The sequence below is a fragment of the Trachinotus anak genome, unplaced genomic scaffold (assembly GCF_046630095.1).
Source record: "Trachinotus anak isolate AG129_WGS33_773 ecotype Australia unplaced genomic scaffold, CSIRO_AGI_Tana_v1 ptg000028l, whole genome shotgun sequence".
NCBI lineage: Eukaryota > Metazoa > Chordata > Actinopteri > Carangiformes > Carangidae > Trachinotus > Trachinotus anak.
The window spans coordinates 22,039,715-22,058,275 of record NW_027273879.1 but is presented as its reverse complement, the minus strand read 5'-3'; the positions used below and the strand labels follow the sequence as shown (position 1 = coordinate 22,058,275).

At 41.0% G+C, this 18,561-nt stretch overlaps 1 protein-coding gene across 4 annotated transcripts in view; it reads right to left on the bottom strand.

Annotated features, from left to right (window-relative positions):
- Window positions 1-4,482: 4,482 nt before the first annotated feature.
- The window catches only part of tpm2 (tropomyosin 2 (beta)), a 34,095-nt gene continuing 20,016 nt past the window's right edge, over window positions 4,483-18,561 (bottom strand). For all 4 annotated transcript variants that reach the window (XM_071465987.1, XM_071465982.1, XM_071465989.1 and 1 more), the window contains one exon: window positions 4,483-5,453. In XM_071465987.1, the coding sequence (XP_071322088.1) occupies window positions 5,371-5,453 (83 nt within the window). In that variant the 3' untranslated portion in view covers window positions 4,483-5,370. The remainder of the gene's footprint in view (window positions 5,454-18,561) is intronic.

Here is an 18,561-nt window from a genome sequence, read left to right as displayed (position 1 = left end):
AAGACATACTGTTTGGTGGTTGGTCAGAGAGACTGTCCCCCAAACACTTTCAACCAATCGGAGATCTCTGCTCTTACTGCCCTAGTTCTGTGCGTTATTCACTGTTGTTTTCCAGTATGTCTCCGCCCCTGCATAAGAATGCACGCGCGTGCAGAGGTCCGTGACCTGTTGGCACCAGCTTCCTGAACACAGGTACTGGGAGGTGAATACTGTCAACGATACAACAATAAAGAGTCGTTGAGAAAAATTAACAATGATACTTTGATCTGAACTTCTTTTTATTTTATTTTCTATTTTATTTATTTCATTTCTGCCCCTGGAACGAATGTTTTTTTTGTGTAAATAGTTTTAATAATACTCCAACAAAGAGTTGCTGAAAAAAAGCTGTTAAAGAAAAAAGTGGCCATGACTGAGGTAGATACACCTTTAAAAAATCCAGAAGCCCAGAAAACAAGAGTTGTTGCATTTTCATAGGGAGAAAAAAAGGCTGGACAACATGAGACAAGAACCAAAAGGAACCAGCAGCTCAGTCAGGTCATGTGACTCAATCCCAGGCCACCCTGGTCACAAATCACCACACACCTGATTCTGTAGGCCAACCCAGTCTGATACCTTTTATTCTTAAACCAGTCATTAGATCTGTTTGTTATATTACAGAAACTTCCCAATTAGGGTTATGACCTTCATTAGGGAAAAAATCATTACAGATGAAGAGTTCATAAGTCACTGTTCCTATCCTAACTGAAGCTCTCTGACGTCTCAACTGTCCTAACCGTAGGACTATTCGTCTGTTCTGACCTTCACTCTTATCCATCACTGCTCTTTTATTCTTTTTATCACACAACCAAATGTCAGCAGGCAGAACTCATGAGATACAGACGACCCCAGACCATGATGCTGCAGTGAGCCAAGCAGCTACCACCAGCTGTGAAGAGGATGACGGAACTCTTCTGGTTGTGGTGCACCTCTTTTTTTTGACGTGGCCTTATTCAATGAGACATCTAAAGGTTTACAAAAACACCTGAGGGAGAGGAGAGAAGCATCCATCCATCCATTATCCATACCACTTATCCCTGCAGGGTTGCGGGGGAGCTTGAGCCAATCCCAGCTGACATTTGGCAAGGGTGGGGTGCACCTGGACAGGATGCCAGTCTACCACAGAGGAGAGAGGCAGCATCGTTGAACTTGTTTGTGTGACATCACACTGGGACACATCCTCAGACAGAAGACAGGAAGTGTCTGTTATATGACCCCAGCTGACTAAACATCCAATGTCTACTCATCTAATTCAGTTATGTAGGAATATCTATTTGCATACACTTCCCAACATGTTTTGCACAGCAAACTGTACTTCATACACTTCATATGTCCTTGTTGTGTAACAGCTGAGTGTTGTCATGTTGAGGAATGTGTCCTTGGGTTTAGTGTCACAGTGAGCAGCACAGAACTGTCCAGATTTACACAATAAATAATCAAGAGAAGAAAAGCTGATGATTTCTAACAGACACAGATCTGAGTCACTTTTAACTAATGGTCATTTAACAAAAGTCAAAGTTGAGTTGTGATGTAAAATGTCAGTCAAATTAACTAACTGAAGTTAACCAGTTTAACATTTATCAGAGGTTTGAGTTTTCTTTGTTTTACAGTGAAGATCACAGGTTAAATCTGGACGAGCAGTTACTTCCTCTTCATCAGCAGGTGAGACCCTCTGTAACATCATCCTCACCTCTTCATCACTGTCATTCAGATTTATCTCAATTAAACAGACTGTCTGATTGTTTGATTCAGTAAGCTCATACTAATGATCATCTGTAATAAATAAACCACAGTCCCCTGCTCCACCAACCAACCAGGTCACAGGAAATAAGACGTCACTGTCTTAAATGTGAACGTTATGATGTCACAGTGAAGTTGACCTTTGATCTTTTGGATATAAAATGTCATCACTTCATTTTATCCTTTTAAGACATTTGTGAGTTATGGGCAAAAACATGTTTTGTGAGGTCTCAGTGACCTTGACCTTTGACCTTTGGTCACCAAAATCTAATCAATTCATCCTTGAGTCCCAATGAGTGTTTGTGCCAAATATAAAGAAATTCCATCAAGGTGATACTGAAGAACAGGACGCATGTACGACCTGAAACCATGATGCGCTGACTGTGGAGACATGAAAAAACTATATTCTGATCATCAATCAATAATTCACACAGCTGCAGTCAGACACAAATCAATACTGCAGCCACTTAATTAGAGTGTAAAGATGAAGTAGACTCAGTGAGTACATGAGCACATTTCTCTGTTAGAGAAAAAATTCACCATCTCCTCCCCACAGCTGACTCAGATGTACTGTACAGTTCAACAGCCTCAGAGTCCACTGTAACTGGTTTATATTTTGACTGTTTCTCTCCTGTAGATCTTTCTGAGCTCACTTCAACAGTTTCTTCATCTAAACCATCGACTTGTCTTCTCGACCCTGTTCCAACAAGGCTGTTCAAATAAGTTTTTCCTTTAATCGACACCTCTATATCAAGTCTGATTAACTTATCGTTATCAACTGGTTATGTACCACAGGCTTTTAAAGTTGCAGTAATTAAATCTCTACGTAAAAAGCCTACTCTTGATCCAGATGTTTTAGCCAATTAATCTCAATCCTTGAGAAGGTCATTGCAAACTAGTTATGTGATTATTTGCACAGGAATGGTTTGTTTGAAGATTTTCAGTCAGGTTTTAGAGTCCATCATAGCACAGAAACAGCTCTGGTTAAGGTTACCAATGATCTCCTCTCAGACAATGGATTTGTCTCTATACCTGTCCTACTAGATCTTAGTGCTGCATTTGACACTATCGATCATAAGATTTTATTACAGAGAATAGAGCATATGGTTGGCATTAAAGGAACCACACTAAGCTGGTTTAAGTCATATTTGTCAGATAGACTCCAGTTTGTTCATGTTAATAATGACTCTTCTATCATCACTAAAGTCAGTCATGGAGTTCCACAAGGTTCTGTGCTAGGACCAATACTTTTCACTCTATATATGCTTCCTCTAGGAAACATTATTAGGAGGCACCAGATACATTTCCATTGTTACGCAGATGACACCCAGCTGTACTTATCCATGAAGCCAGGTGAGACTAACCAGGTGGCCCAGCTTCAGGCGTGTCTTAACGACATAAAAACCTGGATGACTCGTAAATTCTTACTCTTAAACTCAAACAAAACTGAAGTTATTGTAATTGGCCCAAACCACCTCAGAGATACACTATATGATAATATACTGACTCTGGATGATATCACCTTGGCCTCCAGTGCCACAGTCAGAAACCTTGGTGTCATTTTTGACCAGGACTTATCCTTTACTTCACATATAAAGCAAGTCTCTAGGACAGCCTTCTTCCACCTGCGCAACATTGCAAAAATGTCCCAAAAATTCAGTAATAAGCCTCCAATTGATCCAAAATGCTGCAACATGAGTAGCGACAGGAACTACAAAACAAGATCACATCTTTCCTGTGTTAGCTTCTCTGCATTGGCTCCCTGTAAAATCCAGAATAGAATTTAAAATCCTCCTCCTCACCTACAAAGCCATTTATGGCCAGGCACCATCATACCTTAAAGAGCTTATAGTTCCCTATTTCCACAATAGGACACTTCGCTCTCTAAATACAGGTCTACTTGTGGTTCCCAGAGTTTGTAAGAGCAGAATGGGGGGCAGAGCCTTCAGCTATCAGGCTCCTTTCCTGTGGAACCAGCTCCCAGTGTGGGGTTGGGAGGCAGACACCCTCTCTACCTTTAAAATCAGGCCTAAAACTGTCCTCCTTGATAAAGCTTATAGTTAGGTTGACTTGGGTATGTCCTGAACCATCCCTTAGTTATGCTGCTATAGAGTCAGACTGCTGGGGGATTCCCATGATGCACTGGGCTCCCTCTCTCTCTCTCTCTTGACTACTTTATTTCATTAACTTTGTATTTTTTTCTCTCCCCCGTAGTTTGTGCTTCTCCTCTCTCTCTCTCCCTCTCTTTGTCCTCATTCTGCAGTTATCTCTGCCTCTGGAGCAGCGGGATCCAGATCTACCACTACTCATCATTACTATTAACCACTGTTATCTGTCATCATTATTGATAACACCATTACCTACACAGCTGTTCCTGGTCTCTCTCTCTCTCTCTTTTCTTCTCTCTCCTCCCCCCACCCCTCCTTTCTCCTCCTAAACCCAACCAGTCAAGGCAGATGGCCGCCCACCCTGAGCCCGGTTCTGTTGGAGGTTTCTTCTTGTTAAAAGGGAGTTTTTTGTCCCCCTTGTCGCCAAGCACTTGCTCTTTGTGGGAACTGTTGAGTTTTTCTCTATAAGGTACCCTGTTTACCCTGTAAAGTGCCTCGAGATAATGTATATTATGATTTGGCGCTATACAAATAAAATTGAATTGAATTGAATTTAAAGACACAAACAACACACTGTAAAAAGTCATCATCACAGCCATTTTGAAAATATGAGGTTTATTTTTTACAGTATCTGAAGCTGAAGCTTTCATACTCTGTTACAGCTTCCAGCACCTCGTTCACTTCATCTGTCAACAGTTTGTTCTGCTCAGTGATGTCATCAGTAATCTGACAATTATTTTAATTCAACAGCCTCAGGTGTCACTGTTTGAAATCATTAAGCTGACACAGGTGGTTTAGTCTACCATCAAACACGTGTTGAAGACGATACAACTAAACAGATAAAGTCCTTTAAAAGTAAGTATGGTGTGAGGTGACATCTCTAACCCACCTGGCTGGGAGGTGCTCAGCTGTAACAGTATTAAATCCTCATTTATCAACCAATGAAAACCTGTAAAAACAGAAGCGTGTGCTGCAGACTACAAAAGGCTGCAGGTCTCTTGTGTGTAGTAGGAACTGTTTCACTTCCTCGTCATGAGCATGTTTAGAGGATGACTGTGTGAGGGGGCGTGGCCTGTGGCACAGCAGGGTGGAGGGCCTGAGACCTAGAGAATCAGAACCAGCAGGGAGGGTGTGGTCACTGCTGAACACTGAAGATGGAGTCCAGAGACCGAAGCTTCATCATGTTTGGTCAAACAAGTGAAACATGGATGAGACTTTGTCCTCAGAGTCTCAGGAGTCAGGAAGTACAGTTCATACTGCTCACAGGATCTGTCAGTGATGTCATCAACATTACATCTGCGGGTGGCTGTAGGTGTGTGTCTGTAGGTGTCTGTGGATGTGTGTCTGCAGGTGTCTGTCGGTGTGTGTCTGTAGGTGTTTGTCTGTAGGTGTGTGTGTAGGTGTGTGTTGGGAGCTTTGTTGTGAGATTAACCCTTTGTTTCTTGTCTGTCTTACAGACCGTCCTCACTCAGCTCTGAGGACGTCTCTACAGGTTGTTGAGCTCCAGCAGGGTGTGGTCCAGGACCTGGTGCATGTCCAGGTTCTCCTCTTTGGCTTGGGCCAGTTTCTCTGGAGGAGGACACAAAGTCACAGGTGAGTCATATGTTAGTCACAGGTGAACTGTCAAATACACTTCCTGTTTGGAAGTGAAGGTCCAGAGAATCCTGAGACTCGACTTCACACTGTCACACGGTCGTTACATGACTCGTTCTGTCTGACTCACACTTCACAACACAAGCACACAAAGTTTTACAGAGGAACAGTAGGAGTGTCAAATACTGACACATAAACACATATCAACAGCACCTGACACACACAGTGGACTCACACCTGTGCTTACACACACGTAGTGGACTCACACTTGCACTTACACACACATGCAGTGTGTGATGCAGACCTGAGATCTGCTCAATGCAGAGGCTCTGACTCTACAATCAATGGCTGTGAGAGAGACAGAGACAGACAGAGAGAGAGAGAGAAAGAGCCTCTTAAAGCTATCATTGATAAGGCATGTTGCATCTTCCCTAACTCCAAGATAGTGATGTCCACTCTGTTACCCAGGAGGGATTTTCACCCACATACAATACACAGAGTGAACGTCAGCATCTCCAGAGACTGTGAACTGTGGCCAAATGTGCACTAGGTCCAGTACCCCTCTCTCACTGTGCAAGATCTTTATGATCACGTTCATCTCTTCAAGGACGCAGTCCCACTGTTCACTAAGACACTAAAAAATGTCATGCTAAACCAAAGAGGAATAGTTAACAGGAGGAGTAACACAGAAACCCCAAACACTCACACAGCAGAGAGGCACCTCCCAGGACCTGCCAACAACACGCTGAGGAGGGCCTGCCAAGTCAGGCCACAACCACCACCACAGCACAAACCTCAGGAAAGCACCAGCATCTTTTTAAAATGCCTTTTACATTTTTTACAATCTTTTACATTTGAAATGAAATCATTTAGACTTACGGTGAGTGCTTCAAGATGGCGACATAGACTGTTAGACTCTCCTGATCAATTGGTAAAAAACTCCACTAAAACATGAAGGTAAACTTGTTACAAGAAACTAAAGTGACTGAGAATGAGTGGGGTTAAAGGCAAGAAAGTTTCAGGAAAACCTTAAAATAACGTCCTATCAAATAAAGGCAAAAAAAAAAAGAAGATCAAAGAAAGAAGATCACACAAGGGGAAAGTGATAATCTTTGCACGACTTTCCTACTGAAATGAACAAATAATTAAAGGAGTAGAAGGACATAAAGAAAATTCTCAAGGAGAAACAAATACGATTTCAATCACTGTACCCTGCTAAATTGAAGATTCACTGGGAGAATGGAGCTTGCCTGTATGCAGCTGAGGCAGCTGAGGATATGAACTAGAGAGGCTGCCAGGTGGACAAGCAGCGGCTATCCGAGGGGCCAGCGGACTGGGAAGAGACTCAACCACAGCACATAATGGAGGAAAATGGACGGAAACTGCTCCGTCAGAGTCCGAGAGAGGCTCAGAGAACTTCAAAGACAGCAAGAGTAAGGTCATTTCAGGGTAGATGATAAGATATAAGTATATCTATTTCAGTTCATAAGTTTACTTTTTCCTCTTTTCCTAAATGTTTGCTACAGAATAAAAATTTCACATTACGAACAAAACTTGAAGTTGCTCAAAATGGTTAAACTGTATATAGACTAACTTCATTCACTATCCTTTACTTAAACTTGTTTGACGACTATTATACCCTAGGCACTAGGTGAATTAAAACAAAGTGGAGCGGATTATATTTAAATCGTCCACTCTCCTACATTTCATGTATTCAGTTTTATCTCTACATTATTGGAAACCCAACTAATAATCACAAAGAAGAGAACTGATCAGGAAGAGAAGAGAAATGACTGTTCAGCTCAGAGGAAAAGGGTCCTAAATGGTGTAGGACTTATTCTCCAAGCCTGCATGAAAGGACATGAAGGTATGACAGGGCAAAGTAAGATCCTGAAGTTGGAAGTCACTGTTGCACATGTTCTAGACATGCCTTTTTTTGTTCGGCTTTGTCATTGTTCTTATGTTTACGTTGCCAGCACAAGAAGATTGAATTATTGTTATGGGGTATAGATATTTTAAGGCAGCTTCTTGGAATGTAAATGATTTAAATAAAGTTAAGAGGAATAGAGTAATGGCTAAAATAAGGAGGGAGAAGAATCAAATTATATTTCTACAGTAAACCCATCTATCTCAAAATGAACATGAAAAACTAAAAAACTTTGGGTATAAGAATACATTTACAGCTTCTATAAAAACGGTCATAAAAGAGGTGTAGCCATATTATTACATAACTCTATAAATTTTGATTTAGTTAGGGAAATCAGAGATAGTGAAGGCAGGTATATCCTGGTACAAGGAAAAATAGAAAATAATATGACCACACTCATCTGTTTTTTTACCTCCACTAAGTGATCAAACCCTTTTGAAGAAAATTCTTGAACACCCTCAGAGTCACAAGGTACATTAATCTGGGCAGGTGCATTTGAATACAGTAATAAACAGATCAGACATGTCTAACAACAAAAGAATTGTATCACTTCTGAATAAAATTCTCAGGGACTTGGATGAGATTGGCTTATTGGATGTTTGGAATTGCTTACTTCCAACAGATAAAAATTACAATAAAACATGACATTTGGATAGTAGACAGAAGAAAACAATTTGGAGAATTAACACAAGCTTACTTAATAATAAGACAATCATACAACAAATAAAAGTTGAAAATAAAACATTTCTTGAAATAAATGATAACAGGGAGGTAAATCCAAACATACTGTGGGAAGCTTTAAAGGCGGTTGTCAGAGGCAAACTGATTTCCCTCAGTACAGCATTAAAGAAAGCAAAGGAAGATAACCTTAATCAACTTGAAAATAAACGAAAAGAAAAAAAACAACACAGCAAGAATCTAAATGACCAGATAATGAATCAAATTAAAGAAACTAGGAATCAAATTTCTGATCACTCTTTTTTTTTTTTTTGATACTTTTTATTTAGTTCTTTTCAGTTTAAGGGGAAACAGGTTGACAACAGACTGTCAAAAACTTAAAACAAAACAACATACAGGCAAGAACATGGGGGCTCCTCTGTCAATCTTGTATTTAATGTCCAATGTCTTTACTTGCTAACATGTAGCGTCCTCAATTGTTTTGATGAAAGCAGTCCATTTCTCCCATTTCCTGGGAAAGATCTCTCCTCTAGATCTGAGAGAGAAAGTTATCTTTTCCATTAAACATATTTCCTTCACTCTGTCCATCCATTGATTAAGGCTTGGAGACTCTGTTTTATACCAGCACTTTGTTATAGCTTTTTTACAAGCCATCAACAGTATTTTACATAGGTACCAGTCTCTTTTAATAATCACATTCTCATTGAAGACACAAAAATAAAGGACCCTCACATTGTTAGGAATTGTGTATCCCAGAATCTTCCCCACAGTTGTACATACATTACTCCAAAAAGTTTTAATTTTTGGGCATAGCCAAAATATATGGGAATGATCTGCGTTCATGTTTCCGGACTGCCTCCAGCACTGTTCTTGTGATTGAGAGAATTTGCTTTTTAGAAGAGGTGTAATGAAAAAACGAATCATATTTTTCCAGCCAAATATTTTCCACTTCTTCGAGCTCGTAGATGAATGCTGTGCACACCACATAGAACGCCAATCCCCCTCCGATATTTCAATGTTTAGTTCTTTCTCCCATTTTGTTTTAATGTATCCTGTGTTGTTCCCGTTCTGTTTCTGAAGACCCTGATAAATTTTTGAAATTATTTTTCTATTGTTCTTTTTGTAGGCTTCAGTCAGAATATCTATCACTGCATTACCTTCTCTGGACAGTGATGGTTTGATTCTTTTATCATAGTAATCTCTTATCTGCAGGTAACGGAAGAAATCTTTGTTTTCTAGTCCGTATTCTTTTTGTAACTCACTGAAACTTTTAAAGAGCCCTCTGTGTGTTAGTGTGCATATTGCTGTTATGCCCTTGTCCCACCAATGCCTGAATCCAGCATCACTGATTCCTGGTTCGAATCTGGAATCTAGAGCAGGCCAAATTAGTAATTTGCTGTCTCCCTCCATATTGTATTCTTTTACCATCTTGCTCCAGATAACCAGTATTTGTTGAATAATATCATTTTTGCTTTGTTGAGCCAGTTTGTTTCCTATATCTCCTAATATTGCCTGAGTCCGGAAACCTTCTATCTTGGCCTCTATGTCTTTCCATCTTGCCTGATATATAGGGCAGCATGTACACACCAAGAACTTTACTTGAGCTGCGTAAAAGTATTGTTTCAGATTAGGTAAGGACAGCCCCCCATCTTCTTTTTGTAGCTGGAGTGTCTTATACCTGACCCTTGGTCTCTTTCCGGCCCAAATAAATCTGGCTATAAGTTTGTCCCAGTGTCTGAATTGAGCCTCTGGAATCATCTGTGGGATAGATTGGAAAAGGTATAACAGTCTCGGTACCACATTCATTTTGATTACCTCGATTCGTGTTTCAAAGTCCATGTTAAAAGCTGACCACCGTCCAATATCCGTCTTGATATCATTGTTAATGTTGTTATAATTTATTTCAAATGTTTTGATGAGATCTTTTGCTAATACCACGCCCAGATATTTAATTGCTTTGGAATTCCATTTAATTCTATATTTTTCCCTAATTTCTCGACCTGGGGAGTAATTCAGTGTAAGAACTTGTGTTTTTGCTATGTTTAATTTATAGCCTGTATATTTACCATAGTCTTCTAATATTGACATCAGATTAGGAAAGGTCCTATCTGGGTCCTGGAGAGCCACAATGACATCATCAGCGAAGAGCCCTATGCGATTCTCCTGCGCTCCTATATGGATTCCTTTTAAGATGTTACTTTGTCTGATCATTTGTGCCAGCAGTTCAATAAAGATAACAAACAATGTGGGGCTAAGACAACAGCCTTGACGAGTTCCTCTCTGTAGGCTAAATCTGTCAGATAGGTGTCCATTAAGTTTTATTCTCGCTGTGGGTTCTTGGTAGAGGCCTTGAATACACTGTACTAACTGATCTTGAATCCCTAGCTTCCCCAAAACCTGATACAGAAACCTCCAATTGACACAGTCAAAGGCCTTTTCTGCATCAAGGCTCACCAGAACTCCTCTCAGGCCCTGTCTTTGGATCTGGTCGATTATGTGAAGGACACGTCTGATGTTGTCCTGAGTCTGCCTGCCTGTGATGAAACCTGATTGATCTTCATCTATCAAGTCAGACATAAAATCCTCAAATCTTTTGGAAATTATTGAAGTGAAGATTTTATAGTCCACATTTAAAATTGAAATGGGTCTATAGGATTCACAAAGCTCTTTGTTTTTGCCAGGCTTTGGAATAACAGAAATTATGGCCTCTTTCTATGAAGGGGGCAGTTTGCCCTCTGTCAGAGTCAGATTGAAAGAATTCAGAAGTAGCGGGGTTAATTCCTCCCTAAATGTTTTGTACCACTCACTGGGGAATCCGTCACTACCTGGTGTTTTGTTTGATTTTAATCTGTTAATTGCAGCATCTAGTTCCTTTTTTGTGATGTTGGAAATTAATTTTCTATTTTGCTCTTTTCCAATGGCCGGTAAGTCCAATGAGTCAAGGAATTCTTTGATTTCACTCTCTCCCCTCGCTGTGGGCTGGGTGTATAAGTTTTCATAGTATTCTTTGAAAACCCTATCTATTTCTTCAGGTTCAAACAGTAATTGTTTTGTTAGGGGGTCTCTAATCTTATGTATTGTATGAGAAGCTTGCTGAACCTTAAGTCTTCTTGCCAAATATTTAGTTGCTTTAGAGCCAGACTCATAATAGGTCTGTTTTATGAATCTTAGTTTTTTCTCAACCTCTTGACTTAGGATGTCATCTATCTGTCGTCTCACACTGATTATTTGTTGTAAAACTGGCTCATCTTCATTATTATTCTTATGTTGTTGTTCCAGTGTTATTAGTTGTTTAACCAACTTCCTATAGTCTTCCTCTCTAGTCTTTTTTTGGTAAGCTGCCCTCGCTATTAACCTTCCTCTCATTACAGCTTTAATTGTGTCCCATAGTATGGTAGAATCCACTGGACTGTCAAAAGTTGTCCTCTATACAGTCTTTAATCTCTTTCTTAATCTCCTCCTGTGTTTTCCTGTTATTCAGCATACCCACATTCAGTCTCCATAGTGTATTCTTATTTCTCCTGTTTAAGTGGATATTGAGGTAGGAGATACTGTGATCAGACAAATCAGTTACCCCTATTTTACATTCCTCTACTCTGTATCTGTCTATTGTGTTCATGAAAAAAATAGTCTATTCTGGAGTACACTGAGTGTGGAGCTGAATAATGCGTGTAGTCCCTCTCTAACGGATGGAGTTCTCTCCATACATCAAACATCCCCAATTCAGCGAGCAAGGTGCTGACAAGTTTTGATAGATGAGTCTTACTTCTTTTGTTATTAGTTGTGTCTAGTTTAGCATTTAGGATCATGTTGAAATCCCCTGCACAGATTAGAATTCCTTCATTTTCCTGGGCTATGATCTCAAACAGTAATTTCAAAAACATTCGATCAGAGTTAGGTGGCACATAGACATTGACCAAAGTAACTAGATTACTGTCCTTTTACTATTACATATCTCCCTTCTTTGTCGTTTATTTCTTTAATGATTTCAAAACTGACGCAATTGGAGATTAATATAGCAACTCCTCTCTTTGGACCTTTTTTAAATGAGCTAAAGAAGGCATTTTTAAATCCAAATTTCTTCGGTTTATCGTGTTCTTGCTGAGGTAGATGCGTTTCTTGTAAATATATCACTTGAATTCTTTCTTTCCTCAAGTTAGCCATTACTCTTCCTCTTTTAATTGGACTATTTAAGCCGTTCACATTCAAGGACGCTATTCTCACATTGTTACACTGCATCATTTATAAAAAATAAAGACATAAAGCATCGGTAGCCCCACTATCATTGCCAAAACGGTGGCGTAGAACAAACAGAACGCACTTCCAAACAGTTGAGGATCTTTCCGTCCTCCAGCAGTCTGATCCCGTTGGTGGATCTAGGGAAAGCCCTCTTGGATAAAGAGGGGCCTAACTTAGTAATGACAAGACCTACCGTGAGGGTTTTGGTCATTCTAAATGAGTCCAACGTGAAAACTTTGAAAAAATAAGCCTTGAAAAAATACGCAACCCAGACCTCCGATAGTCACTTTGATTTTAGCATAGGAATAGCAGGATAATTATTATTCTGACGACTAGAAACACAGGCTGTATCTGAACAATCCTACCGGTTTATTTATTTCTCCGCTCTTAATCAAAAAGTCTTCGGAACTCTTGCAGCTTTTCCTTGGCGCGTCCCGCTGCTGATGAGTGGCTCCTCCGGGGACCCCCCCCGCGCTGCCACTCCATGGCCGTGCGGAGCTGTGGCTCCCGCCCGTCCGCCGCCGCGGTCGTCGGTGTCTTCTCTGCGAGTCCGCGTCTCTCCAGCTCCTCCTTCACCTCCTCAGCGCTGTTGTAGTTTCGGGTTCCCGTTTCCCAGTGGATCCTCATCCTGGTGAATGGCGTCTGAAACCGGACGCCTTTCTCCTTCAGGATCCTTTTAGCGGCGTTATACTCCTTTCTCTTCTGAACAACCTCTGTCGCGTAGTCATGGTCGAATGACAGGACTTTGTTTCCCAGCTGTATTTTCTTACTCCATACCTCTCTCAGGACTTTCTCTTTGGTAGTGAATTGCAGAAAGTTCACGATGATGGGTCTCGGCTGAGCTCCGTCTGCAGGCTTCTGTGCAAGTGACCGATGCGCTCTTTGAATTTGGAAATTAAAATCCGGCAGGTGAAGTTCGCGCGGGAGCAGGTCTTGGATAAACTTGGCCGCAGACTCGCCCTCTTCCATCTCTGTAACTCCGTAGATACGGAGGTTATTTCTCCTTGATCTGGATTCCAGGTCGGTTACCTTATCCTGAAGAGCTTTTTGTTCTCTCAGTGAGATGACCAGAGCATCGTTAGCTTCCTGTGCCCAGTGTTCCAGTTTTCCAATCCGCGTCTCGGCCTCTGAGATCTTGCCGCTCTGTAGCTGCTGTTCAGTGGCCACTTTAGTAAATTGCCGGTTTATAACTTGTTTGAAATCGTCCAAGTCTTTTTTCACGTCGCGCCTCAGTGTTTCGCCAAATGAGCGAAGGGCATCTTTTATTTCTGTTTTAAATTCCCGTATCTCTTTGCTGATAGTTTCCAGATCCGTGCCTGTATCCGCTTCACTTTCAGCGGGGTGTGTTGTTTCATGGCTGCCGTCTTCATCTATTTCGTGGCTAGCTAGCGATTCCTCCATTTCGTCTGTCGCCGTGTTTCTAGTCTGAGTGAGTCGAGTTTTCCTTCCCATTCCAACTTTTCCCCGGTCGCACTTATGCCAGTATGAATGTTAGCTCTAGTTATTCGAGTTTTCGGGGAGTTTTTACCCTTGACTATCGGGAGCTCTGATGCCGCGCAGCCTACCACTCCATGTCCAAACCGGAAGTCCCTTTCTGATCACTCTTTTCATATAATACTAAATCTCAGGCAAAATAAATTGAAAGCTGTTCTGGACGCTGAGAAGGCGTTTGACTGTGTCAATATTTATTTTAGTGCAAGAACGTTTTGGCTTTGATAAGAACTTGATTAATAGTATTAAAGCTTTATATACAGCCCCAACAGCAAGAATGAAGATAAAAGGACGTCTTACTGATCAAATTAAGTTGGAAAGGTCCACTTGTCAAGGATGTCCTCTTTCTCCAACCCTTTTTGCACTTTACATAGTCTCTCGCACAAATGGTAAACGAAAATATTATTACTCAGGTAATAGTGGTCAATGAAAGAGAACATGAAATAGCTTTATATGCTGATGATGTTTTGTTATATGTGGCTAATCCAAATATGTCTCTCCATGCTCTGCTAGATCTACTTAATATATTTGGCTCATTCTCAGACTATAAGCTTAACATACAAAAAACCCAACTTTAACATTCGATTACAACCCATCACTTGAATTTAAACAAGAATTCCCTATTGAATGGCATCAACACACTGTCCTTGTGATTAGTATAAAAAGAACTATGATGCCATAAACAAAAAAAATTGAAGAAGACCTTAATCACTGGTCAACATTCTTATTGAATTTCAGTGCAAGAATTCATACTGTTAAAATGTTTGTTTTGCCTCAACTAAACTATTGTACCTATTTTCCTCATTACCAGTTAAAATCGCAGTCAATCAATTCCACGAATGGGACAAACAAATGTCACAGTTTATTTGGAAAGGACTAGACACAGTACTCTAAACATAAGAAAGGAAGGAGGTCGGATGTCACTTCCAAATCTCAGGGATTATAACCTTTCTGCCCAGATAAGAACTGTAATTCTTTGGTGTGACAGTAGATATGACGCCAAATGGAAAGACATGGAGAGAATATGTAAAAAATATTCCAATACAAGCAATTGCAGATCAGAAGTTGGTACTAACATGTCAGGAAGACTTAAATCCCTTGGTTTCATTTACCCTGTCTGCCTGGTTTGATGTTATTAAACAATTAAACTTATGGGCTCAGATAAAAAAAAAACTTAGATGGGTTGCATATGACACAGAATTCAAACCGAATGGTATGAACTCTAGGTTCAAGTACTGGATGAGTAGAGGAATCACTACTTATTGTAGAGTAATGGAAAAGAACAAATTACAAGGCTTTCAAATACTAAGAGAAAAATACAACCTGGAAAAGCCTGACTTTTTTAGATATTCACAGCTACGCCAATACTTCTTAAAAGAAATAAGCAAAAGTGAGACGGATACAAAACCTAATGTAATAATGCAATTGATTACACAAGCATATACTGGTGGATAATTTCAAAACTTTATCAGGAAATTGCAAATGGTAGAGGAACCAATACAAACTATATTAGAGAGAGATAGGAAAAGGAACGCCAAAATAAGATTTCCCCACAACAATGTGAATACATGTGTGAGACTGTTTTCTCTGCTTACTGGCGTGAATTTTGTTGGAAGAATCTTGTACATTTTTTCATTACTCCTAAGATGAAAACATATCAAGTGTTGCAGAGCCATGCTTGTTGGAGGAACTGTGGGTGTGTAGAGGCTGACCACTTCCAAATTTTTTGGGCCTGTTCAAAAATTCAAACATTTTGGGAAAATGTTTGGATATTAACACAGTAAATTCTGGGGCTACAGATACCATTGACATGCAGACCAGCAGGAGTTAAACTCTTATTTACTTGGTTTAAAAAGTAGAAACCTTGACTTCTTAAACTAGGTTCATGATGTTGATATTGTGATTTTGCAAGAGACTTGGTGTGAAGGAGACATCCCCACTGGTTGTCCCCCTGACTTTATAGTCCCATCAACAAAACTAAATGGAGTCACCAAGGGCAGAGACTGGGGGCGATGCTGATATGGTGTAAGTCAGAACTTGCAGATTCAATAGAAATAATAAAAATAAAAATTTTAATTTCCACTGAGAAATCTTTTTACCTATGTGCAATTTATGTACTACCAACAGAGTCTCCACATTTTAATGAGGAGATTTTCTCCTCCGTAGAAGAAGAGATCAGTCATTTCCCGGCCCAGGGATCTGTGCTGATCATTGGAGATCTAAATGCTAGAACTGGGGAGGAACTACACTTTACTTGTACTGAAGGTGACAGTTACATCACTTGAGCTGACCTTAACCTCCCTGACCTACCCAAGAGGAATAACTATGACAAAAACACAAACCAGAGTGGAAAACAAATCTTTCAGATTTGCAGAGCTCTGGGTCTGTACAAGGAGGCTGCAAGGGGACTCCTTTGGACATTATACATATTGTTCAAACCTTCGCAGCAGTAATGTTGATTATGATATAACAGACTTAGACCAAACCTGTTTGAGAGACCTCACAGTAAAAGAACAAATACCTCTATCAGATCAGATCGGATCACTCTGTACCTGAAAAGAACAAACACAGGTGACACATGTTCTCAGCCCTGTAAGATGTACAAAATAAAGAAGAGATACAGGTGGGCTCCAAACAGTCTGCAGCAGTACCAGGAAGCAATGGTCAGTGAAGAGATCCAGTATCTATCTTCAGAATCCAGACAGTGTAGAGATGTGTCTGGTGAACATTAACCACATATTTGATCATTTGGCCCCATTACCAAACTTAAAATGTCAAACAAAACAACCAAAGAAAATGAACAAGGACAAAAGATGTGATTCAGACTGAAAAACCATGAGAAAGACCAAAAACACAGCGATCCAGACCGCCAGGAGCTCTGCCGAGTTACTGTGAGACTGGGAAACAACATAAAAACACACCAAGAGCAAAAAAAGAACAATATCTACAAAACCAGTTACAATTAATGGAAGAGTCTCTGGAGACAAATACATTCTGGGAAACCTGGAACTTATTTAGAAAGAACAGTTCATCAAAAAAACATTTTTTGAAGATCTCTAAAGAATCAAGCTCAAGAGAAGATCTCGCTGTAAAGAATTATCAGACCCCACTGGATTACCCCATCACAGAATCAGAGGTGAAAGACAAACTGAAAGCTCTGCTGCTTAGAAAAGCATGTGGGCTCGATGGCATCTTAAATGAGATGTTAAAATATACCAGCCAGAGATGAAACTGGTCATCCTAAACCAGTTTAACCTCATACTGAGTGTGGGTCATTTCCCTGAAAGCTGGGGTGAAGGGCTGATCACATCCATCTTCGTGAATGGAAACAAATCTGATCATGACAATTACAGAGGCGTCTGCGTGAGCAGTAACCTGGGGAAGTTATTTAGCAGCATTTTAAATTCAAGGGTTACAGACTTCCTCATCCAGCACACAGTTATCAGCAAAAGTCAGATTAGATTCCTTCCAAATTATATAACAGCTGACCACATCTTCACCTTACACACACTAACTGATAAATATGTAAATTAAAATAAAGGCACAATTCATGCATGCTTTGTTGATTTTCAGAAAGCTTTTGATTCAGTCTGAATCAGAATCAGAATCAGAATCAGTTTTATTGCCAAGTATGTTTTCACATACAAGGAATTTTTCCTGGTGATTGGTGCAATTGATCAGCAACAGTGGGGCTCTCTAGCCTTGTTGATGAGGCTAATAGCAGATGGGAAGAAGCTATTTTTGTGGCGAGAGGTTTTGGTCCTGAAGGACCGCAGCCTCCTGCCAGAGGGGAGTGTCTCAAAGAGTTTGTGTCCAGGGTGGGAGGAGTCAGCTACAATCTTCCCTGCACGCCTCAGAGTCCTTGAGGCGTACAGGTCCTGGAGGGACGGAAGATTGCAGCCAATCACCTTCTCAGCAGAGTGGATGATACGCTGCAGTCTGTTATTGTCCCTCTCCGTGGCAGCAGCGTACCAGATGGTGATGGAGGAGGTGAGGATGGACTCGATGATGGAGGTGTAGAAGTTCACCATCATTGTCCTTGGCAGGTTGAACTTCTTCAATTGCCTCAGGAAATACATCCTCTGCTGAGCTTTTTTGATGAGGGAGCTGATGTTTAGCTCCCATTTGAGATCCTGTGTGATGGTGGTTCCCAAGAAGCGAAAATGCTCCACGGTAGCCACGGGGGAGTCGCACAGGGAGATGGGGGTGGGTGGGGCTGGGCTCTTCCTGAAGTCCACTATCATTTCCACTGTCTTCAGAGCGTTTAGCTCTAGGTTGTTCTGCCTGCACCAGGTCACCAGACGCTCAGTCTCCCACCTGTAGGCAGACTCATCGCCATCAGAGATGAGTCCAATGAGAGTGGTGTCGTCTGCAAACTTCAGGAGCTTGACAGACTGATGGCTGGAGGTGCAGGTGTTGGTGTACAGGGAGAAGAGCAGAGGAGAAAGAACGCAGCCTTGCGGGGATCCAGTGCTGATGGTCTGGAAGTCAGACACGTGCTTTCCTAGCTTCACGTGCTGCCTCCTGTCAGACAGGAAGTCAGTGATCCACCTGCAGGTGGAGTCAGGCACGCTCAGCTGGGAGAGCTTGTCCTGCAGCAGAGCCGGGATGATGGTGTTGAAGGCAGAGCTGAAGTCCACAAACAGGATCCTGGCATAGGTCCCTGAGGAGTCCAGGTGCTGGAGGATGAAGTGGAGAGCCATGTTGACGGCGTCGTCTACAGACCTGTTGGCTCTGTAGGCGAACTGC